Below are 26688 nucleotides of genomic sequence, written 5' to 3'. Positions count from 1 at the left end.
CAAAGGGTGGAGGTATGGTCTCTGACTTAATGGCCCAGGAGAGATCCTCACACAGAAGGAGGCATTTGAGTTAGATCTTAAAAGATGCATAGGGGCTTCCCTGGTGGTGCAGTGGTTAAGAATCCACCTGCCCATGCAGGAGACACAGGTTTGAGCCCTGGTCCGGGAAGATCCCACATGCTGCGGAGCAACTAAGCCCACGAGCGACAACTACTGAGCCCAAGTGGCCACAACTACTGAAGCCTGTGCGCCTAGAGCCCGTGCTCTGCAACAAGAGAAGCCACTGCAATGAGAAGCCCGTGCACAGCAACGAAGACCCAACGCAGCCATAAATAAATAAATAAATAAATAAATAAATAAATAAATAAATAAATAAATAATTTTAAAAAAGGATGCATAGGAATGTATCCACTGGAAACTTGAGGTAAAAGGGCCTACATGTGCAGTCATAGAGGAATGGAAGAGAAAGCATGTGAAGGGAACTGCAAATATTGGAGAAAGAAAGACCGCTGCACAGGGTTCATGTGAGGGAGTGCTTGTAATATTTCACCTGCTCAAAATGTCCCTCCTCCATTTCTGTGTCCATGTTATACCAAACCAGTAAGATATAGGTTCAAATGTCACTTCCTCCATGAAACATTTCCTTGTCTTTCCTTTCTCCCAATTTCCATAACACATTCCATATATCACAGTTCCTTAAGATAATTTACCCTCTGTATACTGTTTTATGGTTATTTCATTACTCTACAGGTATTATTTCCCCTATAAGCCTCTATACTGCTTGTAGTTCAAATAGGAAAAAGAAATCAAAAAATAAATTAGAAAGATAAGTGATTATTTTTTAGATTTGGTGATGGTGGAAGGAAGATATGTATTATTAAGTTGTAAGTGATCACTGCTAAATCACAGATTAGGGGTGGTAACCTATTTGAAAACCTTATATTAGATGAGAAACTATGGATGAATTATTCTCCTTTCGGGGAGTAGATCTTTTGACTCAATATGTTTAGATTTCTTCCTTATCCCAAAATTTTAACCCCTTATTTTTTTAATTGAAGTATAGTTGCTGTACAATATTATATGTTTCAGGTATACAAAATAGTGATTCACAATTTTTAAAGGTTACACTCCATTTACAGTTATTACAAAATACTGGCTATATTCCCCATGTTGTACACTATATCCTTATAGCTTATTATTTTTTTTTCCTTATAGCTTATTTTATACCTAATAGTTTGCACCTCTTAATCCCCTACTCCTATACTGCCCCTCCCCACTTCCCTCTCCCCACTGGCAATCAGTAGTTTGTTCTCTATATCTATGAGTCTGCTTCTTTTTTGTTATAGTCACTAGTTTGTTGTATTTTTTAGATTCCACATATAAGTGATATCATAGAGTATTTGTCTTTCTCTTTCTGACTTATTTCACTTAGCATAATGTCCTCCAAGCCCATCCATGTTGCTGCAAATGGCAAAATTTCATTCTTTTTAATGGCTGAGTAGTATTCCAGTGTGTGTGTGTGCATGCACGTGTGCGCACACGTGCACACACACACACACCCCCCCCACATCTTCTTTATCCATTCATCTGTTGATGGACACTAGGTTGCTTTCATATCTCAGCAATTGTAAACAATGCTGCTATGAACACTGGGGTACATGTATCTTTTCGAATTAGTGCTTTTGTTTTTTTCAGCTTAATCACTTATTTTAATCACTTATTAATATCTCTGTTACTATCTTCTTATGTGCATTCATTCCTTCACATATTTTTAAACTAGAACTATAGGCATGAGAGTTAACTACTATATAGATTCATAGAAATTTAATCTAACAATGCTACATTAAGTTTCAGCAGTTTAAGTATTTTATATACAATGTTAAGACTTAGCATGTAATTTTAATAAACCAAACAGATATAACCATTTCATGTTTATTTTTCCTCATAAACTTTCCCACTAAGCCCTCTAAAGAACTTTCAGTTATTAATAGATGAAGTGTAAAATTATCTCTTTGTTTTAAATGCTTCTATATTCATTTTGGTTCTTCTTTACAGCTCCAAAATTACTCATTACCACAAACAACAATAGCTCACTTAGGGAACTAATATTATCAGGAACCAGGGGGACACTGATGCTAAAACAGTCAGTTCTTCCAGGATGTACATGTACATAATAGACACCAAGGTTTAAGATTTTGTTTTAAATTAAATCATTTGAAAAGAGAATCTATATGATTTATGAAGTAGCCTTCACAAATACCAGTTAGTAGTAATTCTGACTTTCCTAACCATAGCCGTTTTCCATCCATATTTTGGAAAGTGTATGGAGGTATTTATTTAAACTGCATCTTTGTAATACAAAAAGGAAAAAAGTTAAAGAAACAGTTTATTTAAAGGACAGGAATTTTAAAACTGCAAGATAATTTCATCATAATTACAAAAGACCAGTAGAGGTATTTTGATCTATTTTTTTACTCTTCCATATTTTTGATATTTTGTAAACTTACTTTTCCTTTTCCCTTTCCTTTCTCCCCCCTACTGTAGACACTCCCTTGAAGCAACAGTGCATCAACAATCCTTCCACGTTCAAAGTCGGCTACATCTGTTGCTCTTTTCCATTGTTGAAAATTCCTGCCTTAATCCTATTTGACTTTATTCATACAAAGGTCATCCTGAATTGAACAAATGGAGGAGTGATGGCAAAGCACAGTGTTGAACATGGCCAAAAAAATGCTGCTGTGGAACATGTAACTAATGAGTTCACACTGTCTCAGAAGTATTTGATGTATTTCATGTAGGCCTCCAATCCTGAAGCCTCCAATCTTGAACTGTGTTATATGTATTACTACCATATTTGCTAAACATCATAACAATTATAATAATAAGCCTGATTTTTGGTAGTACACTGCTGTTTCTTTTTTCCTAGACCAAGTGTTGAATGTTCATATTACTAATCACGCATCACGCCTACCTTCATAAGCATGAATTAACTCAGAGGATCCACTGTAACCCTATCATCACCATTAGTGTCTGGCAAATGCAGCCTTTTTTTTTTTTTTTTTTTAGGTTCCTCCATGGAGTGGCATCTCTAAATCTTTCAATTCTCAAAATCTGTCAATGAAACTAAATTATTGTATTCAACTTAAAAAAGAAGTACCCAATGCCAATAAGCGGCAAAATAATGGGTTTGGTTGTGCCTCAAATCTCTTTTTAACAGACACTTATTATGTACTACAGCTATCATACATCATGCCACTAGCCTTTTTCTCTATGCTAAATATAGCTCAAATCTATAATTTATTGCCATCCATATATATCTGACCAAAACTAGGAGACATTAATAGAAAGATTACAGTAAGTACTAAGATAAACTTGACTAAAGATTTATGAGGTGAAGATAATTATTTTTAATATGCTCATAACTCACCATGACTAAAATATGGGAACACTTACTCACACAAGCTTATGTCCAAGTTAAAAAAGATGCCTGCCAACCTAAGAAGAACCAAGCTCAATTAGTTTCAAGTAATCAAGGAAAAGGCCACTGTTATTCCTATGGCTTAATAAGGAAAAGAAATCTTGTCTATAATATATCGTGTAGTTGGTCTTAAATGTGATTTTTCAGTGTAAGGCAAAACTGAATACAGGACTAAAAAAAAGTTCCTTAGCTACTTATCATATAAACTCAAATAGCTGTCACTGTTTCACAGTATAAAATAATCTAATAAAGAAGATATATTTTCCAAGAAAATATTTTAATGCATAGTTTTGTGTTGACAGCAAAGTATATGAGAATAAATATAAACGAAATAACATCATTTGTCAGCAAGCTCATCAATATACTTTAGTATAATTTCTCAAATTCTGAGAGACAAAACTCTAGATAAAATTCAAAGGATGTAAAAATAAAGACAAAAATTTCCCCATTTTAAATAAGATACCCCCATTTTTTAAAAAGCCTGCGAGTAAATTAGTTTTGTTTGTTGAATCATACTTTCTCAATGATGCAATTTTAGGCTAAATATTTAGCCTTTACTTTCAATTTTTCTTATATTGATAGTGGCTTATCAGACCATGATTTCTCTGTTTTCCAGGCTTTTGGGTCCAGTAGTTAATGCATTATAGAACCCTTAAATGTATTAGCAAAGTTTACTACTTAAAAGAGGCTTTCCAAATTCTATTTTTATAAATAAAAGACTCTTTTTAGCAAGTAATTACTCAGTAAATGTGTTTACAAATTTGTATTTGCCTGCAGTGTGGCACATTTATACTATAAAGTGTGTGATGTACTGAATGACCTAAACTTTGCCTGTTTCCTTATTTTTTAAATGGAGAAAACAGCATACACCCTACTTATTTCATGGTTTTGTATAGAGAATAAAACAAATCATGCATATTTAAATGTTTTAGAGATTATAAACCACTTCATAAATGTAAGGAATTATTATTATGCAAAGAGAACTCTGTCAACTGGTCAGTAGTTATATTTCTTTGAAGCAATGTTCAGTTTGTATGGAAATAGACACAGATAAACCAAGGTAAAAAGTTCTATATCAAAGAGTCTTAAACTTTTCATTCCATAATTTTCTTAAGAACTTTTATGATCCTAGCAGTTGGGAACCACCATCATCTTCGTGATTCTTCTAGATGGTCTCAGTACGGAACTCCAGTATGTGTGAATATAAAATATTTGTGAGGGAACAAGTGGCAGGTGTTCCTACTCCAAGTCTAATGTTACTTGCTGTCATTTAATTCAGACCCAGTCTCCAAATTCACACCCAAAAACTTTTAGCAAGGCTGTGTGCTTTCATATATACCCTGCCTTAGTGAGAGACCGCACATGGTGAATCTGGAGGTAAAGGTTCCTTACTCTCAGTAAAGCGACTGGCAGAGAGGAGATACTAGAAAATGATAAAATGTTTACGTTGCCTATTTCCCTATTAAAATACAGCATGAATCTTAAGAGACTACTGAAGCCATTTTACTTTCTCCACATGGGACTTACCAACATCCCTGTCCCAGGGATGATGTCCCTGTCTCAGCCCCTGTGCCCTTGTTCTCAATGTTGTTCTGACACAGGGGAGACCCCTCAGATCCTCAATTCATGACTGAAATATCTTCTCTGTGAAGTTGACAATTAATGAATTTTCTCCCGGGAAGCTTCAACAGGCCAACACCTCCTGATCACCCTGAGCTCAGACATCTTTGAAAGAGGTTTAAGGGTCATTTTCTTACAGTTTGCATTTTTGTTTTGTACATCAATTTCATTTTAATTGTCCTATTTCACAAAATAGTACACCATGCTGATCCCTGGAAAAGGCAAGACCAATTCTACTGTTCTGCCATCTATGTGTAGGTGCATGTTTCAGATGGAAGAAAGGGAGAAGAAAGAATGGAAGAAGCTTAAAACTGTCTAAAACTGAATTCATTTTCTTAAACACAAACTTATCTTCTCATACTCTCTTTCTCTATTAAAGGCAGAGCCAGGATGACCTTCCTTCCTTCCTTCCTTCCTTCCTCCCTTCCTCCCTCCCTCCCTTCCTCCCTCCTATGTATCTATCCATCCATCCAAAGGAATTTATTGAGCACTTACTACATGTTACACACCCATGCTAGGCTCTAAGGACATAGAAATGAAAAATGGAGCTCATAGAGCAGTGGGGGAAAAAAGATGATAAACAAAGTATCTAGGTAGAAAACAGTGATTGAGAAAAGGGGGATGGTTTATATAGGGTAGTCAGGGAAGGGTTCTTTAGAGACGTGACATTGAGAAGAGATGTTTCAGATGGAGTGAAAAACAAATATAAAGGCCCTGAGGCTAGAATGAACTAGGCATGCTTGAGGATGAGAAGACCAGCATGGCTCTAATAGAACAAAGAAGGCAGCAGATTGAAGGAAATAAGGTTGGAGAAAAAGGCAAAGACCAGGTCACATAGGGTCTTGTAGGCCATGGTGATTTTATTTTGCAATAGGAGGCCAACAGTGGGAATGAGGTAGTGACATAATGTGATCAATGATTTTAAAAGGTCATTCCAGTGAGACTTTCAATTCCAAAAGATACTCTTGAGATATTTACACTTCAAAAGAACCAGAGCCTTCATAAAATACAAATTTTTATTGAATTGCTGAGCGCAAAATATTTTTTTCACATAAAGGAAAACCTGAGGATTGAACATTGAGATAAGAATTTTCTAAGGGCAGAAAAATGTTTTTGTTTTGAGTGTATCTCTGTGTACATGTTATCTTTCACAGGAAGTAATTAAGTCAATAAGTAAATATTGTAAAAAATTGGCATACCCCTAACAACTAAGAAATCAATTCTGTCTAAACATTAAAATCATCTGGCTAATTTAAAAAAAACGGACATCCAACTCTGACTTTTAGAGATTTTAATTTACTGGCTTGGTGTAAAGCCCAAGCACTGATATTTTTTAGAAGTTTCCTACCTAAAGTTGAGAACCACTACCCCAAGAAAACCCTTATACATGTATATCAAGATTTATAAAAAATATTCACAGCAGCATCATTTCTAGCAGCAGAAACTTGGGGAAAAATTCTTATCTTTATCATCAGGAGAATGAATAAACTGTGGTAAACTCCATGCAACGGAGTATTATATAGCAATAAAATTAAATAAATTATAGCTACACACAACAACATGGATAAATCATCGAAACATAGCACTGAGTAAATAGAGAAGTCTGCCCAAAGGATAATGCATTTGTGCACAGGTTGAAAACAAAATTAAACAACATATTGTTTAGGTGTACAGGATAATGCCATTTTTGCAAAGCTTGAAGTAAACATATTATTTAGAGGTTTGTACATATAAAAGAATGGCTAGCAGCTATGTGGTTGGCAGGGTGAGGTAGATCCCAGGCAATCACAGGCACAGGGATAGGGTGAAAACATTACAGGTAGCTTTGGCATTATTGGTCTTGTTTTAGTTCTTACCTTTGGATGGTGCTCACTTTATTGTTATGATCCATAACTTACATGTATATTCACATAGTCTTTTGCATGAATCATAAATCAAACAATAAAAGTTTTTTGAAGATTTCTACTGTGTAGAAAATAGACTGTGGAAAGGGTACATAAGTAGAAGCACAGAGATAATTGGGAAGCTACTGAAGTAATCTGGGAGAGAGTGTATGGTGGAATATACCACGGTGGAGTCGGGGAGATGGTGAGAAGTGATCAGATTTAGAATACATTTTGAAGAGTGGAACTTCTAGGACTTACTGATGAATAAAAAGTCTGCACTGTCCAAAATGGTAGCCATTAGTTATATATGAGTATTAAAATTAAAGAAAACTTAAAAATCAGCTTATTAGTCACACTAGCCACAGCTACACTGTAAGTACACATGTGGCCAGTGGCTAACATATTAGCACAGATATAAAACATTTCCATCACTATATAAAGTCCATTTGAAAGATAGTGTGTGGGAAATGAAGGAGAAAAGATGGTTCCTAAGTTTTCTGCCTGAGCAGCTTGGTGAATGGCAGTGCCATTTACCTAGGGATGGGGAAAATCAGGGGAATAGCAAGTTTGGAAAGAAAATTAAGAGTTATTTTGCATAAGAAGAGCTGTTGAGCAGACACAGATCAGGGAGAAGTTGGAACTAGATATACATATTTGGAATATACTGGGTTGGCCAAAAGTTCATTTGGGTTTTCTATAACATCTTATGGAAAAACCGAAACGAACTTTTTGGCCAACCCAATATTAATGTATAGATAGTATTTTAAATCACAGGATTAGACTTGATTGCAAAATGGTATCTCCCCTTTGGAAGGCCTCTTGACAATGAATATCAAAATTACAAAGGCATTATCCTTTGACTCACTTCAGGACATTTATCTAACATATATGAAATAATCTGTATACAAGGTCCTTCATTGCAGCATTGCTCAGAATAACAAAAGACCAGAAACAACACCATCTATGGGTAACTGGCTAAATAAATTATGGCACATTCAAATAGAGATGTAAAACAGAATGAAGATGCTGTCCACATACTAAAATGGGAAGATTTCCAGGATATACTGTTAAGTTAAAAGAGCAAAATTAAGGGGCAGAACAGTATTTATAGGATGTTACCTTCGGGGCAAAAAAGGAAAAGAGTAAGAAAAAAATATTTAGATTTGCTTGTATCGGTGTAAAAACCACTGGGAGAACACACAAAAAACTAATAAGAGTGATTATCTTTAGGAAGCTGGGGTGGAGAGGAGTGTAGTATGGTGAATGGGGACAGGGGTGGTAGCAAGACTTCCTGACGTGTATCTTTTTATGTTATTTTGATTTTTGAACCATGTTAATATATTACCTGGCTAAAACAATTCCACTAACATTTTCTAAAAGGAAATAATAATCAGCTACATTAAGGGATCAATGAGATAAGGACTAAAATTGACCACTGGATTTGGCAAGTTGGAGATGACCTTAACCAGGGAAGTTTCAAATGTTAGAAGTAGGAATAAAAGCCTGTTTGGAGTGGACTGAAAGAACCAGAGATGATGAGTATAGAAAACTTTTCAGAAGAAGGCAGAGAAATTGGGAAGTAGTTGAAAGAACATGTGATATCTAGAAAGTTTAGGGTTTTTTTAAGATGGACTATATCATACTTTATTTGTAAGCTAATTGAAGTGGTCAGGCACAGAGTAAGGAACTGATGCAGGAAGGAGAGTGATAAAACCAGGGTCAAAACTCTTGAGCAGACCAGGGGTATGGGTCTAATACACATGGTGGTGGGTGGGTGATCCTTGGATAAAGGCAGGGACAGGTTCATTCGTTAAAACCTAAGGCAGAACGTGAGGTTACAAATCATGCTGCCTTTTTCTCAACACACACATAACATGCACACACACTCCAACTTCAAGGGCCTTCCACCACATATGGTTTAATACTCAAACAGTTACTATGGCCCATGAGATCCTCCAGGACCTGGGTAGTACCCACCTCTCCAAACTTGTACAACATCACTTGCTCCTTGCTCACTACATTCCACTTACATGGACCTTCTTTCAGTTCTTTAAACATGACAAGTTATTTCTTGCTTTGGGGCCTTCATACAATGCTGCCTGGAATTCTTCTGCCCTACTCTTCCTGCTGTTGTCTCCTTACTATCTCTTAATGGGTCTACCATCATTCTCTCTCTTATAGTATGCTGTTCTTTTCCCCCAAAGCACTTACCATGATTTTCAGGTATATACTTATGGGTTCACTTTGTAGTACCTCTGTAAGTCAGAAACCACATCTGTTATACCCAGTATTCTAACATAATGCCTGGCACACTGTGGGTACTCAAAAAATTTAATTTTTAACTGTAGTTAAAAAAAACCCCACATAGCATTATATTTACCAGCTTAACCATTTTTTAAGTGTATAGTTCAGTCCTCAATAAATGTTTTTTGAATGAGTGAAACGAGCAACACAACCAGTTGCCCAAGCTAGAAACCACTGAATCATCCTTGATTCTTATTCTTCCCTTTTCTCCCTCAGGCCCTGTTCTTTAGCTTTGTCTTTTCTAACTATAGTTTTATTCACCCTTTCATTCCCTCTTCACTGCATTGCTCGATGGCTCAGACCCCCATGACTTCTAGCCTGGACTATTATAAAACTTTCATATCTATATCCCTGTCTTCAGGTTCATCACTCTCTATCCTTTACTTACTGTCTTCAAAGGTTTCATTCTACTGAAATCTGATCATGTCTTTCCTTTACCAAATAGAAACCAAGGGTGTGCAAGGTTCAACCTGGAAATAATAGAGTAAGCAGTGGTTCTGTTTTATAATCTTGGAGCCAGGATCTATGAAGGGAGGTCATTGATGCTAAAAGTCACAGTGAAGAGCAGAAGCTGATGACAGGGAAGGCAGTGGGGATAAGGCAATGGAGAAGGAATCTTAAGAGAAGCTGCTCTAGAAATGCCATTAATTCTGTTATAGGAGGGCTCTTTTTTCAGGGCCTCCTCTGCTTGCATAGCCATTACTAGTATTATTATGATTATTACCTTAAGATAGAATTTACATACCGTAAAACTCACCCTCTTAGTGGGCAGTTCTGTAAGTTTGACAAATGCATACAGTTGTATAACCTCTACTACTCCATTATCCCTCCCTCAAATTCCTATGTATCCCCTCACCCCCCAGATAACCACTGGTTTATGTCACTGGCATTTCTGTCCCCATGGTTTTGCCTTTTGTAAATGCCACATAAGTGAAATCATATAGAATGTAGCCTATTGAGTCTGGCTTCTTTCATTAAGCATAATGCATTTGAGATTCATCCATGCAGTTGGGTGTATAAACTACTGAAGCCTTTTAATAATGCCATTCTGTACCTGGTTTCAATAGACTGCTACTATTCCTACCGTCTATACAATAAAGTCCAAATTTCTAGCAATCACACACAAAAATATTCAGAACCAGATTCCACTTTTATGTCCAGGTACTCCATCACACTAGCAGTGATCATGGTCTCTTGAACTAGGCACTTTCATACCTCAATGCTTTTGCCTATCTGTTCCTTTTGAAATGCCCTTCTCCTTCTTTCTTTGCTCATCTAGTGAACTCTAATTGTCCTTCAATAGCTCAGATCAAGTGTGATCTCTACTGCCTGTCTCACCTCCAATACACTACCCTACACTACACTTCACACTACACCACACACACACACACACACACACACACACACTCACACACTCACACACTTTCCCTGTTCCTAACCTCTAATGAGGCGTGCTTGGAAAAGAGGTAACGCGGTATAAAGTAACACTCTCATTAATGGTCTTATAGAATTCTAGCTTATCTCTATTATAGCCCTAATTTTACTGTATCATACTTTTTGTTTATGTGACTGCCATATTGGGTAGGTTGAGAGATAGCTGAAGACAAAGACTTCGTCTTAGTCATGTTTTTCCTCCTAGTTCAAAGTACAGTTCCTTGCATAGAGTAAGGGCTATATAAAAAAATGAATGTATGAAGTAGCACATGAGGACAGGCATGTCCCCAGATGTCTTTTAAGATGTTTTGTGTTTAGTGGACTCCCTCTAACCTCACCTTCCCCATCCAAAAAAAAAACTTTGAAAGCCACTTCTATATAACACTTCTTTCTTAGAAAAAGAAATATAATTATCCTTTTTGTTTTCTGTTTCATCCATTTTTGAATTGGTTTATTTCTCACCTAAGCAAAATCAATTAACCTACCATTAACAAATATTTATTGGAAATACACTGCCCCTTGTCCTGGCAAATTTTAAGATAAATAATATGATTTTAGTAGGATAAATAATTTATTTTTACTTCATGTTCATATTGTAGTAAGAGTAGCAATGAGTACTGCTGAACTGCTTGCTGTAGCATTCCAAATGACTGCTGTCTCTAACCCAGTATCAAAAGAGGTTAACTCTTGAGAAGTTTTCAGATTCTATTTTACAGCACTTTAGCATCTCATACCCTTTAAAAACATTATACAAATGTACATACATGAGAGTATTTCTTATAAGGAAAATACTCAGGTTATTAATGATGTCTTAATGATAAATATAATTTAATTATGGCACTCAAAGGAAATTTTATTTTGAACTATTTGGCAAACCTTATACTCTTCATTTAGCTTTTGCCTTCTTTTGAGGTGTTAGGAAGCTAAGAATTAGTGTAAGACTACTTTTGATGCTTCCTTCAGAGTAACTAAAAGCTTGACTTCAGAGTCATATAAAAATGACACTTCTATTGAAAACTATCTTTTAAAAATTTCCATGAATGTCTTTTTATGGCTAATGTTTATCAAAGTTATGGTTGCTGCTCATGGAAATTATAAAGTTCTCATGTGTCTGAATTAGTATTTTCAAAATTAAGAAATGTACTAGTAACATCTTTGGTTATGTATACTCTAAAGCCTCATCATTCAAATATTATTAATACAGAATTGGTAATGCGTAGGACATGGTATGTCAAGTTGTATTAAATAAGTATGTATTTTAAAGTAATTTTTTCTTTCCAAAAAAATTTAGAGGTGTTCTACAGGAAGCACACTTTTCCTGGGAAAAAAAGCGAATAAGTAAAATAACATCTATATTAAAAAGATTTTATTTGTTTTAGTCAATTCTAAATTTGTGAGAATAGTATGGGCTGAAATGAAGGTAACATCTGCTGTATAAGGTGAAGTTTTGTTAAGTAAATTAAACATATTAACATGTTTTAAACAAATATATATAAGGGGAACAATATATGATGGAAAAAACTTTTTTACCTTGTGTGAAAATCTTAAGTGTACATTGAAGTTGGGCCAAATGAAGATCTCTGTTTAATAATTCAAGTTACTGTGAGTACATGAAAGAATAAACTGTTTTCTATTAAAATTAAAAATAAACTCTGTTGCTTACACTAATCACTCAATTATATGAGGTTCTTCTGTTTTGTGTACTTATGAGGTTTAATATAAGAAGTTAAATGTGGATGGTCCTTGTTTAAAAAAAAAAAAAAAAAAAAAAAAGCCCAGCTATGTTAAAACCTAAGTTTTCCAAAGCAGTAAAGAGGTAAGCAGATAAATACTAAAGAGTTTCCACTTCAATAGCATCTACTGCTGCTGGTGGGGGTGGAGGTGAAATAGCTTTAGGATTTTTATCCAAATTAATACATCTTAGAATTAGAAATTCTGATGTAGTACAGATAAACAATTATTTCTTGAGCTTCACAAGGCATTTTGGGCATGAGAATGGTCCCAAACTGTGGAATTTAGTACTAGAACAGAAATATATTTTACTGTAAAGTAGTACTACAAACTTACTTATTAAAGTATCAAATACTTTAATAAGTTTACATTCTCAAATAATTATTAATTTATTCACAATGTATTTTCAATTATTGGCTTTGCTTTTCAATAAGATCATTATTAGAGGGGTTTATCTAACTTTAAAGTCTTCTTTCTGCAGCACTACGTTGAGCGATATTAGAATTTTTTTTTTTTTTTAAAGGATACAAAAGATTCCTGGGTTACACACTTAAGACCTAATGTAATGATCTAACTACATGCAGGTTTGCAAAGAATATGCTCACACACCCTTAATGAAAATGGCACTAATGAAGACAATATATAGTGTATATATTAATCCTTAGATTACAACTGTTAATCCAGGTATTAAAGAGTTTACATATCCCACAGTAGTTTGGCCTCCTGTACATAAGCTGGTTAAAGAATATCTACTACCATTGAAAATATGTCCTAAACTCTTGCTTGAATGCCATGGAAACAGACAGTAAAACGAATATTAAGCCATCTTATGATATCTAGTTGCTCCATTAACTCAACTGTACTGTGATTGTTTTTGAGGCTTCTCCAAGTTCAAGCATGTCAGGCTTGTTCTTCAAGCCTTTCAAGTTAGGACTTGTATTAAAAAACAGTGCCAAGCAAGAAGTTTAAGTAAACATAAAACCATCATAGAAACGACTAAAGGAGTTCAATTTGATTATAAATATCTTCCTCATCAACACATCAAGTAGTAAAACCAAAAATTTTCATTGGATTTATAGTTTATCTTGTTATGATTTCTTCTTTGACCTATAGTTTATTTGAAAGTATATATATTAATTTTCAAATATATGGGTTTGTTCTAGCCATTTTTTTTTTTTTATCAATTTCTACATTAATTGCACTTTGGGCAGAAAACATAATTCCAACCCTCTGAAATTTGTTGAAAATTTACTTTAGAGCCTAAAATATAGTCACTCTCTGTAAAGAAATGAATTCTATGGTGTAGTATTTTATGAGGTCAAAATTGTTGAGTCTTTAAATCTTACTGATATTTTTTAGTTGGCCTATTCCATCAGTTATAGAGAGCGATGTGCTATAATTTCTCACTATGATATGGACTACTTATTTCTTTCTGTAGTTCTTTCAAAGTTAGTTCTGTCTGGTTTGAGAATATGTAATTAAGTGGATGCAAGTTCAAAAGTTACTAAGGAATTTCCCACATTCCATTTTGGTTGATTTCATCTTCATGGTGTCATTTAACATGCTCCTCTACCCCTCAGTATTCCTTGTAAACTGGTAGTTATTATAACCAGTGGCTTGACTAGATCTCAGTTTAATTCTTTGGCAAGTATACTTATGGTAGTCCTATATACTTGCTATTGCAATGTATCAGGAAGCACAAAATGCCTGACTGTCTTACTCTTAATTACATTAAGATTGATCACTACAGATCACTACAGTTAAGTATCAGCCTGATCCATTCATCTATTATAAAACCTTTTCACTAATGATTTTATCAGCCATGCTGACTGTTGCTAGATCCATTATTTCATTAGGGATTATGAAATGGTGAGTTTTCCAGTGATATCAGTCTATCTGTATTTCATAGCTAAAATTGTTCTATGGGGAAGAACTTTCCCTCACCAACTATTTAATTATCTTGAAATACATTTTATAAAGAAAAGTCAAGATGAGTACTTGATCTTTTTCCTTTATTTATCAATTTACACAATAATGAGTTGGTGTCCTAGCAACTTCAAAAGTCAACTATTTTGGTATTAACATTACAAAATCATGAATTTTTATATATTTGATGTGTTTCAAACCTTTTACAGATATTTATTCTTTCTTAATTATGTAAACATGCTCCACTGTCTCCAGCATTTAATGTTATAAAAGCATCTGATAGTGAAATCTTCCCTTTGTAGGTAACCTGCCTTTGAAATTTAAAAGTACTATCGGAATATGTCTAGGTTTGGATCTCATTCCATTCATCTTGCCTGGTACTTGTGAGTGCTTTTAATCTAAGACTCAAATCTTTCTCTGGCTCATATAAATTCTCTTCTCTCTCTTTGGTAAATTATTTCTCTCTTTTTATTCTTATTTCTATAACCCTACTATAAATATAGTGAATCTCCTGACTCTATTCTTTATTTTTCCTCCCATAATTTTAACCTCTTCATCTTTTCACCTTGAATTCTAAAGAGAATTTTTCAAGTTTGTTTTCTAACTCATTAATTTGATGTTCTGCAATATACTATCAGTTGTTTATAATTTTAAAATTAGAAAATTATGTTTTTTCATATCCAAGAGATCTTTCCTATTCTCAAATGATTACGTTTTACTATTTTGGGGGGAAAAATTTCAAATCTACAGAAAAGTTGCAAACATAGTACAATAAAAACCCATATATTATTAATCTAGATTCACCCATGATTACTACTTTGTCTCAGATCATTATTTTTGGTACTTGCTCTTGTTTAATTTATTAATAGAATGTCCAGTCAAATCACACTAAAAGTACTGATTAGAAGTTTTTTTTAAAAAAAACTTTTGTTTCTGTGCTAAGTTTGTTTTACAGAAGGTCATTTGCGCTGATGCTAGGATCAGTCCCCTTTTCTTTTCTTGACCAGTTTATTTTATTTATTTATTTACAAAATTTAAGGAGGTGTTCATTTTCAGGTTCATGCATAACATTGTGAGTGTCCACTTATGAATCAGGCATCTATTGCCAAAATTTAAGGAGACACTAACTCTGGGGTTTAAACAAGTGCCATGTTTACACTTGCATTACCCTGAGAGTTAGTGGCTTCTTAAATTATGCACCCTAGTTGTCTCTCTTGCCTCACCCTAGTCCTGGCCCTGCTGTGCATGCTGTTGTGGGTCTTTTCTTTCTTTCTTTCTTTTTGTTTGTTTCTTATTATTATGGAGTGAAATTTATCCAATACTGGGAACTGAGAAGGCTTCTGTCATAGTTTGTATGAATCTGTTCAAATGCTCTAAATATATTCCTCTTCTTCATGCAGTAAAGGGTGAGCTAATCAGTGTTTCGTTCACATTTATCATCAGTAATGTACCCTAAAGTGATCCTGCCAATATACGTCAATAACACTCAATTTACCATTTATTGCTAACTCCTTAGCCTTTATAAAGCTTTTAGCAAACATGCCAAACTGAGTCATTAACGTGCTCAAATTATTTACCTTATTCAGGTTCTTTTTCTATGTGGTGGCACTTTTTTTCCCAATCCTCAACTGGAAAACTGTAACAGGCACCTATTTAGTTACTCTGGAATATAGTGATATAAAAGACCAACCTTTCAAAATCACACTTAATTACTCTACAAAATTTGTTTCAAAAGGCAAGCACCCTAATCATGGTTTGTTGCTTTAAGCAAAATGTAATATTTTCTCTCTTCCACTGAATACAGTCAGAAAAATCAAGAGGCAAATTCTGCAACTGAGCAGAAAGAAGTCTAGAAACAGTACGGTAGAATGCAAAAACAAAAAACAAAAACCACAAACAAAAAACCCAAGCTATCAAAAGTTGAATAGTATTCCCTTCAAAATTAGTTTACTACGTTAATACAATGTTGTCTGAAAAGGTACGGTAGTTTTCAGAGCATAGAATTACTGGTGAGGTTACCGAGAAACTTTTTTTTTTGGCACCTACAATGTCAATTCTAAAATATATTTGGACATGTGCACTGTAGGGCCTTGACTAGGGCAAGGCAAGAGAGGCTCCTGGGGCACAAAATTTAAGGAGACACTTCTTCACAGGGGGTGCAAATGAAGACTCTGCATCTGCACCACCCTAAAAGTGAATGCCTCCTTAAATCTTATGCTCTAGGCACTGCCTTGCCTCAACTCTAATCTCAGCCTTGGTGCACAAATGGGGCAAATCTGACAAATGCACAGTAGCAGTAACCCACTTAAAAGCCCTTTGCAGTCTGAAAGAACCAGCTGTATCTTCTACCTACAGTTCTGCAAAAATTTCCTTGTGTTTTCATAACAAGTTATCCTTTTTGCTTAAGAAAAAATTCAACAAAATGGCTTGTTTCTATTAGTCATAACCAAAAGAATACTAACCAATAGAACAGGTGATACATACAGCTGTGCCCTATTTATTCTGTATTATTGAGGAACAGGGTATTCTGGTAAGTAAGGTATTCCAGTAAATAAAAACTTTACAGGTAAGTTAAGCTTACCCTTATCTCACCCTCTGCAAGCTATCACTGAATGCAGTTTAGCATTTTATTTTATAAAGTATTGTGTTCAATTAAATTTTGATCTTCATCTTTTAATGATTTTCTTTGGAAGATGTGAGGCATTTTCAACCTACATGTGAGGAAATTAATAGTTTGGTTGTGTGCTTATTGTATTTCAGCATGAATGGCCCATAGGCACCATTCTGCACAGTTTTGCACAGACAGAAATGGAGGTAAAGAACTTTCTAGAAGGAGGCCTTTATGTATAAAAACTGAAAAGGGTGTTTGCTTTGTGGTTTGAAATTGCTGGTAGAATCAATCAAGGGGACTACTGTGTGTAACTCTGACTTTGGTTTACCCTGGGCTTCTCACAGTTTCTGCAATCTGTACTCAAAAACATCCAAGTATAAAACTTGGGTCTCTACCAGCGCTTTCTAGAAAGAGGTAACAATATGAGTGAGGGCTTGAGTCACTTAGCTGGGTCTTGAGATATGAATGAGGTTTCCACTTTTAGAGATGGAGTAAGTGGACAGAAGTATCATGGTCAATCGCTGGAGCTGTACTAATCAGGATCTTTGAGTGAGCCCTTCTCCATGTGACCAGGCTCATTTCATCATCGAATGTGCAGGGAGACTCCTCTCCATGTTATCATAAGCGTAAGTGTAATTCTTTTGAATTCTTTATTGTCATTGATAGTTGGCTGTTAATATTGTGATTTTTATGGAATTGGGTATACAGTGCTTAATATATACCTTTGCAGATGTATTTGGCAACAATTTCACTTATGTTCCTAAGCTCTTATAACCTGACTTGCATTTTATACTAAACTGCATGAATCATATCTAGGAGTTCAGACTTATATACTTATTAACTTATATTCACAGTCAATAAATGGTGGTCAGCCACCACTGAGCCTAATTTATCATTTTATTTTATTGCATGCTTGTGCTTTGAATGTCAGGTTACTTCCCTAAATATCGGTCTTTTGTCCTAAGCTGTCTTAAAAAGTTTCATGGCCTTCTCATTTTACAAATGCAGAAATCAATGGTCTGAGGTGAGGAGTTTATGTCGATCTATAACAATGAGGGGTCCTTAACTGCCTTTAGGGGGGTAGTTTGAATTTAATTTACAATACTGTAAATATTGTAAATAAAATTATCTCTGTTTAAATCCTGGTCTTGGTTCTTTTTCATAAATTTTCTTAAAAATAAGTAGTTTCAGGTGACAGGTGGGAGAAATTAATCATCTGGCTAAGCACTTGTTCCATGACACTGAATAGCCTCTGCAGTCAATTGCCATTGAGTGCAGTTTGGCGTTTTGTTATCTAAAACAACTGTGATGTAAATATCCTTTTATTATTCAACTAAAATTTGAGTCCAGTTTTTTTTTTTCAAAAGCTTTATTCGAACTATTGCTTCCTTTTCAGTTTACAAATAAGGAGAATAACTGACCAAGAAGCATACCTTTTTAAGCATCAGAACTCTAATTTTAATGGAAATATTTTTATGACACTTTCCTGCCTTCCTAAACAGAATATTGTATACAAAGCATAATAAGACTCTCATGTTGACTCAAGGTTGCCAAAATGGTCAATTATTTTACTAAGCTTTAATACTGCAAAGTCTTCAGGACTACTTGGATATATATACAGGTCTACTCCTACGATGGATAAGCCCCATACCACTGTGCTTTCTCAGCTGTCATTTATCATCTTTTATCATTGTCAGTATGCCATTGATTCTAACCTTCTTCCTTATCTCATACATAATTGTGTAGTTTGTAGCTTCCAATTTCTTTTTTTTCTTTTTTGGTTTGGCGATGGTCCACATTTTTTTTTTTTTCAAATGAAATCTTACATAAATATAAAAAATAAAAAGATTTGTGCTATGGAAGTGGAACAGCGGGCCTAGTGACCTGCTGCTAAGCCTCTATACCTGGTTTCCAGTGCACAACACTGAGGTGTCTGATGGAACCCCAGGCCACCCCCAAACTAATACCACTTGTCAAACCTAAGAGTGACTTCTTCTATTCTGAAGGATGAATTTTTTGGGGGAAATGTCATCTGGTATCTTGCACAAAAGGCAACAACAAAAAAGATCCATGATCTCATTACTCAGTAACCTCTGAGTATAACAAACAAAAAGATAAGAAAAACATTTATAAAGTTCAAAAAATTAAACAACATAGAAAGGTAAAAAAGGAAAAGAAATGGCTTCTTCAATCTTGTGCATACCTGCCATTTCACCAAGACCTTTCTCCTCAAAGGTAACCACTATTAAGTTACTTGTGATTCCTTCCATAAGGTATATGAGCGTGTATGTGTGTCTATATATATGTGTGAATAAAGCCTTTTAAATAAAACTTTATATATACAGAAGCTATCATACTATGTTATGCACTTTGTTTTTTCGTTTAATAATATATCAGCAATCTTTTTTTAAATTAATCTTTGACAGTTGTGTTTCACATAGTTGAGTTATCCAAACTAACTTCCAGATCAGCAGATTACTGTGGATATGACTGATTGTGTTTCTACCGTCTGTGTCTGAACATGATGAGGCATTTTCTAAGAGAAGCATGGTGGTAAAATGCTCAGCTTTCTCCATAAACATCATTTATTCCACAATGTGTCTACAATGGAACACTATCCTCAAAATAATATAAAAAATAGCTATGTTATACTTTACTACAACAGAACCTAATCACCGTGTGTAACCATGTTTCTATGGAAAAAAGAATTTAGAGTTCCAACTTGGAACTGGAAATACCTCTCTAGACATAGAACAGCACAATGGGAAACGTGGGTTTTAGACTCAAAAGACCTCAATTTTAATCCTGGCACTGTCAATACTAGTTTTATCACTTTGAGCAAGTTACTTAACTAAAGTTCAGTTTCTCATATGTAAAAAGGAGATAATGGTATGTATTTCTCAGGCTGTTCTGATCAAATGAAGTAATAGAACATTGCCTGGCACACAATAAAGTACTGTTAAGTCCCTTTCCATTCCCCTATAAAGGGATTAGGATTTCATGATTAGCTTCAAACTCCAATGGACTACAGAAGGGGGATGGGTCAGGGAGTAGGCAACGGAGCAGAGATTCAGGGAAACAAGGGACAGGTGTAGGCATTCTTGATGGTTAGAATGGATAAAGCTCCTACATAGCTTCTTGATTCTGACTAATGCCTCAGTTACTGTCTTTATTTTTGCTCTCATGGGTATAGGAATTGACCCTCTCCTTTGCTTTATATTTCTACTATCTGCTGCTTTCATTTACAGACCCCACCTCCACTTTCCCTAGACAATAGCAAGACAGAATTTAGTCCTAATTGCTCCTCCTAAAGTTTCACACAGTTAAAAAACAGCTGGTATAAAAACACACCTGTAGACTGACTTCTAGAATGGCAGAGTGAGGACCTCAGTGAACTCTCTTACTCTCCCTCTGAAACAACGAAAATAAAAGCAAACAAACTATTTCAGAACTCTGGCATTTAATGAAAGCCACAGAATGAACTATAAAATCCAAGAGGAACTACTGAACCTTGATGCCCTTGAGAAAAGCAGCAGCCCAGGCACCTGAGGTGGAATATGGTCCAGATAGCGCATAATTAATGGAAATGCCAGTTCCAATCCTGTCTACTGGCTGGGGAACCCGTGATCTTTATCCCTCTGAGGTCAAGTTCATCTCATTTCCCCCCTAACTACCTGTGAGAATTAAATAATGTAATATGGTGACAACACCAACAACAAAAGACTCATGAGTATGGTCATGAGTTATTTACCTAAAAAAACTTGCTAAATCCAACATCTCTACCTTACACATGAAAGATATACTATTTGCAGTCAAACCATTTAAAAGCTTTAGCCTTTGTTTCAACACTGTGCTTTACCTTTCTGTTAAGTTATTATCCATTAATATTTCTAAAAAATAATGACAATAAGGCCAAAATTGTAATCTGACATAAACCAAAATGACAATACTGATATTCTTTGGCAAAGCATTTCTCTGCACTGAGCCTCAATCTTTCTAGTACATTTATCAAAAGATGATTTCTACTTCTTCCTCTGTATTAGAGTAAGCTGTTTCTCATGCCTAGATGTTTTAAAGTATCCTTTCTTCAAAGCACCAATGCTACAATCACAATGCCTTTCTTCCTCTGATTTCAAGACAGCATTTTAAAAACAAATCTTAACCCGAACTATCCAATCCATACTGTACCATAGATTTATAGACTCCCAAACGTATATACAATGTTGCAGTATAATGGATTTACTTATATTTTACTTTTATATCATCAAAAATAGCTAATAATGACTTTTCTTAATTTGAATTAAATTGCATGGGGAAAACAAGCAAACACTAATACATGTTTTACTAAGATTAAACTCCTACCTTAGGAGAAGTGGAGAGATCTCTTCCTGCAGACACAACTGTGTTTTCATTTACTCCTCCTGTCTTTGGTGAGATGGCTGGTGGGGCTGGGGCTTTTCTTTTTACTCTCCTTTCAGTTTCCAGTTCTTGAACCGGACTTACCAAATTATTTGGAGGAGTTGGTTTAGGTTCATAAAAAGGATTTGATCTAAATGAAAGAAGAATTATTGTTAAATGTCTTTATAAAAGTAGTTTATTCCCAATTAAAATACTATAATATTTTCATTTATAAAACTAGAACATACTGAAAATGATAAGGAAAAACCCAAACCAATGATAACTTACAATCTGGAAATAGGCACTCTCAATCTTTTGTTTTGTTAATCATTAACAATAAAACTTTCCCTTTTAAAAAGTATTTTTAAATCTTTAAAATACAAAGTCATACTCAGCTCTGCTATATACAGACCCTTGGGAAAATGTTTGTAATAAGAGTAAATCCTACATATTCTCCACACCCACAGAAAAGGAAATAAGATGAGAAAACACTGATTTTTTTTTTTTTATGCTCTCTCACCAAACTTTTTTTTCTTGAATTTCTTCTCTTCCTCTGTGTTAAATTCCCTTCCCATTAGGGACCATCTTTTAGAAGTTCATTCAGTGAGGTTCCTCTAATAGCAAATTCTTCCAGGCATTGAAAATGTCTTCATTTCAGCCTCATACTTAAATGATAGTTTAGCTGGGTAGTTTATTCTAGTTGTTAGTTAACTCATCTCAGCACTTTGAAATATTAGCCCCCTGTTGGCTTAATATTGCTCTTTTGTAAGTCATCTTTTGTCTCTGGTTGCTGCTAAGATTAAGATCTCTTTATTTCTGGTTTTGAGCAATCTTACTAGAACATGTCTAAGTGTATATTTCTTTTAAATTTATCCTGTTTCAGAGTCCTTGAATGTCCTGTGTCTGGAGATTCATGTGTTTCACTAGTTCTGAAAAATTATCAGCCATTATATCTTTGATAGCCTCTTCTTTATTTTCTCTATTCTCTTCTCTAGAAAATCATATTAAATATATGTTGAATTACCTCTCTCCTTCATATTTTTACAAGTTTTTATTCCTCCTGTACTACATTCTAGATAATTCCTTCACATCTATAATCCAGTTAACTTCTTCACTTTTCATTTGTGTCTAATTTAATGTTCAATTCTCCATGAATTTTAAATTTCATAAGCATATTTCTTCATACGGCTGTGTATATAATACCTTAGGTACAAAAGATCTGAGTCATTAATCATTTATACATATTTATTTTATAGTCTCTATCTGATAAATCTATCATTTGAATTCCTTGGACTTATAATCCTTGTGTTTCTTTTGTCTCCTGACTCTTTCTCTTAGTAAACTATTTCCTTGTGTATTTTGTAATTCTAGATTGTGAGTTCAGGACTTGATCTGGGGAAATCTTGTGTAGTTGCTGGGAGTCCCTCTGTTCAGAGTGTTTCATGCTTGCATTTGCCAAGCAGTTTAGGAGCCACTTTGTTTCTTACTTTCTTGGCTTGGGGGTTCCCAGATCATCCTGCCAGCATAACGTCAAATCCACATGAAGGTAGGCCTATGCTCATAACTTCTTAGGGAAGTCTTTTTTTTCTCTACCTGAGTCTAGCCCAGGCAGAAAATCTTCCTTGTTAACTCCCTTTATGAGTAGATATTTTTCTAGTTACTTATTTGTAAACACAAGTATCTGGTGTTTATGATGATTATTCTTCCTGTTACACAGTAATAAACTTTTATTCTGGCTATTATTTGTTTGTTGCATTTTTTTCCCCAACACCAGTCTGTTCCCTAGAATTCAATATCTTTATGCACAGTAACAAGAGAATTTCTGAGTCTGCAAAGCTAAGAACCAGATCACCCAAACATAATAATTATACCAAGGGAACTCCACTTAGTTATATAAAGTCTGTACTGGTGATAGCCTTCTGTGTTCAGTTATGCATGTTCTTTTAACTGTAACAGTACCAGATTCATTTAGAACCAATAACGAAGTATCTACATCTCTGCCTAAAGTCAGTCAGCTCTCACAAGACTCAGGGGACCAAGTGTATCTAGACCAAATATACCATACTTGTGATGTCACTCTCACTCTGTACTCATTTCAACAGTTAGTGTCTTGTGACTCCTTCCCATTGAGCTGGGGATATAGCCTCAGAATCTCTCTCACCTCTGCTCAGGCCTTGCAGAGTTATTTTTCAAACTCTAAGAGTAGTTCAAAGGGAGGTAAAAATAAAGAAATGGGCTAAAAAAGTTTTTTTAACTCTAAAACTTAGAAAAGAAAAACATCTCCCCTCTCCCCCTCAAAACTTACTATTTGCTAACTGATGTTAAATGTTTCAGGACTGAACAAACCCACTACAATCTAACTGAATTAATTGAATCATGTGAACTATTTGGGTGATATTTTAAAAAATTATTCCTGGTTACACCTCTCTATAACAAATTTCCACAGTAGTTTGTAAGACGGTAGCTGCTACAATATTCATTATTAATTTGTCATATAAGTATGGTTAGTTTTTAAAAAAAAACTTAGAAGTGTTAGAGGATAGATATTTATCTTACAAAAGGATCTGTGCTTAACAGAGAAAAAAATGACAGAATTCCTTATACAGGCAATTTTTTCAGTGCGCTTTATATAATTGAATTTACAGTACTAAGTTGCATGAAACTTTTATAAAACTTATCTAGCATGTATAACAAAGATATCTAGATACCGTCCTTTTTCTTCATGTCTCCCTGCCTCCCTCTAACCACTTGAATATTGGTATTCTTTGTATACTGAAGGTAAATGCAAGTAGAAAAGCTCAGATAAACTAATTTCCAAAGTTGGTTCCTGAGGCTCATAATACTAGAAACATAACAAAATGGACATTTTCTTAAAACAATCAGAGCTGTGTTTCTCAATCCATTTTACAGTATGACATGTAGTAAAAATGAAATTTGTATGCTATGCTAGAGTGAACACAGGAAGCTGCTGGAAATTGAAGGTACCAAGGACTCCAGCTGCCCCAGACCATGCCTGACAGCCAAGAGTACTAGGGGAATCAGTATCTCTGCAGGCCTGCAAGCCACCTGTGAGACAACAGTGTTCTAGGCACCACTGGTTAGGTACTAAATCATAATAAGGACAAGAAGCCTCTACTTACAAGGGCTTTAAATGATCCTCCATCTAGATCAGAGATTTCTAACTAAAACTTAATTTCCTACTCTCTAAGAGTGAACCGGATATACTTCCATGTATATGAAATATACAAAATAGTCAAATCCATATAGACAGAAGGTAAATTAGTAGTTTTCAGGAGATGGAGAAAAAGATTAATTGGAACTAACTGCTAATATATATGGGATTTCTTTTTGGGGTGACAAAAATGTTCTGAAATTAGAGAGTGATAATGGTTGCACAACACAGTGAACAAACTAAAAACCACTGAAGTGTACACTTTACAGTGTGGCATTTTATGTCATGTGACGTATATCTCAATTTAAAAAGTGCTATTTTAAAAAGAGTAAATAGGAATAGTACATATGTGTGATTATGAACAGTACTCCCTTCTCTGTAATGACAAGAATTATATAATTTCTGATAAATACATTAAAAAAATACTTAAACAGTAAGAAAAAATTATTTAAGGAATTAGCATAATTTCCACATTCTGTTATCATCTATGATCTGAATAATCTGTTTCAAGGCTTCTTACATCACTCTGAATAAACAAGGATTATTTTTATTCTTATACTGTACACTTGAGTAATAGATTAGTTATATCATTAACTCACTGTGAACTAAAAACTCATCAGTTATGTTAAATGGAAAACAGGACAGAATAACTTTAAATGACATTATTCTTTGTTTAAAAATATAATTAATCCAAGAAAAAGAATTATAGAAAGAAAAACTAAAGTTGATTAGAAACAGTACTAGCAAACATAGTGAAGCAAGGGTGGAACAAAATCTGTAGTCTTTTCCTCTCAATTTGAAAACTTATTTTTCTCTGAAAAAAACAATTCAAATGTATTAAAATGAGTGTGTAGCTTCCCTGAATAAACTTCAATGACAATTTCCCTTGAGAAACTGACACACAACCATACTAGAAATGATTTCTTGCTGGACCTCAAAAGTCACTTCATAAATGTTTTGAAAAATATTACTGCCCTATTAGTTTTCATTTTTGCTACATAACCAGAATGGCTGAACTAACCCCCAAACACGAGAAAGCTGAGCAAGCCATACATTTGCTAAGTGTAAAGGACACGTGCTAAAAGCCCTGAAGGGTGTATACTTTCTCCTCAGAGCTGATGGATAATGCTGAGCTTCTGAAGGTTGTTTTAGAACATCAAAGAACACAGCACTATTTATTTGTGAGAGTTTTATGTCAGAGGATCCAGGAAGAGTTTGGTAATGGAAGATGAGTCATATAGGCTTTTCACTTGATGAAAGGTCATAAGTTTATTACTGAAGTAAGAACAAATTCTGGAAGATTTCTGCTACTTAAGTTGGACCTACAAACTTCTGGAGAAAAAGATGAGAAATACCAAGTAAGTAATTAACACAGAGTTCTTTCTGGACATTAGCTGATGAGCAATCTTTAGAATTTATGGATGTGTTCCTTCAAAAAAGCTGAGTGTTTATAGACTACCTCTGGTAACCTCAGATGATTGAGCAGTTTAGAATGCTCTTTATTCATGGGAAACTTTGTAAAGGCTATGACTTTCATGTGGAAAAAAGAATGGCCAAAAGGAAACACCTAGTCATTCTGATTTTAGTTTTTATTAAGGCATTTTAAAAGTTTAAGCAAACATTGGATGTCTCTTTAATTTGTTAATAGGAGAGAGGAGGGTGTGTGTATGTTGTGTAATATTCATGCATCTTGGAATGACTGAATGCTTGTATTTAAAGTTTGCATTTACATTCAAATACTCTAGGTGTGTGGCTATTACTCAGCACCTACACCACCCATGAGAAATTTTATTTTGATCACACATTAGCTATTTCAAAGAAAACAAATATACGTGGATGGATCTAGAGACTGTCATACAGAGTGAAGTCAGAAAGAGAAAAACAAATATCGTATATTAACGCATATATGTGGAACCTAGAAAAATGGTACAGATGAACCGGTTTGCAGGGCAGAAACTGAGACACAGATGTAGAGAACAGACGTACGGACTCCAAGCGGGGAAAGTGGCGGGGGGGTGGGGGTGGTGGTGTGATGAATTGGGCGATTGGGATTGACATGTATACACTGATGTGTATAAAATGGATGACTAATAAGAACCTGCCGTATAAAAAAATAAATAAAATTCAA

The 26688-nt window shown here is 34.7% G+C and overlaps 1 protein-coding gene across 1 annotated transcript in view; it reads right to left on the bottom strand.

Moving 5' to 3' along the window:
- EHBP1 (EH domain binding protein 1) overlaps nucleotides 1–26688 on the bottom strand; it is a 331743-nt gene that overhangs the window by 147854 nt on the left and 157201 nt on the right. Inside the window, exon 10 of the mRNA XM_061210795.1 lies at nucleotides 21353–21539. Within this exon, the coding sequence (XP_061066778.1) occupies nucleotides 21353–21539 (187 nt within the window). The remainder of the gene's footprint in view (nucleotides 1–21352; nucleotides 21540–26688) is intronic.

This window comes from Eubalaena glacialis, chromosome 14 (assembly GCF_028564815.1).
Source record: "Eubalaena glacialis isolate mEubGla1 chromosome 14, mEubGla1.1.hap2.+ XY, whole genome shotgun sequence".
Taxonomy (NCBI): domain Eukaryota; kingdom Metazoa; phylum Chordata; class Mammalia; order Artiodactyla; family Balaenidae; genus Eubalaena; species Eubalaena glacialis.
The sequence above is the reverse complement of the archived record's forward strand: the minus strand, read 5'-3'. Positions and strand labels throughout refer to the sequence as shown.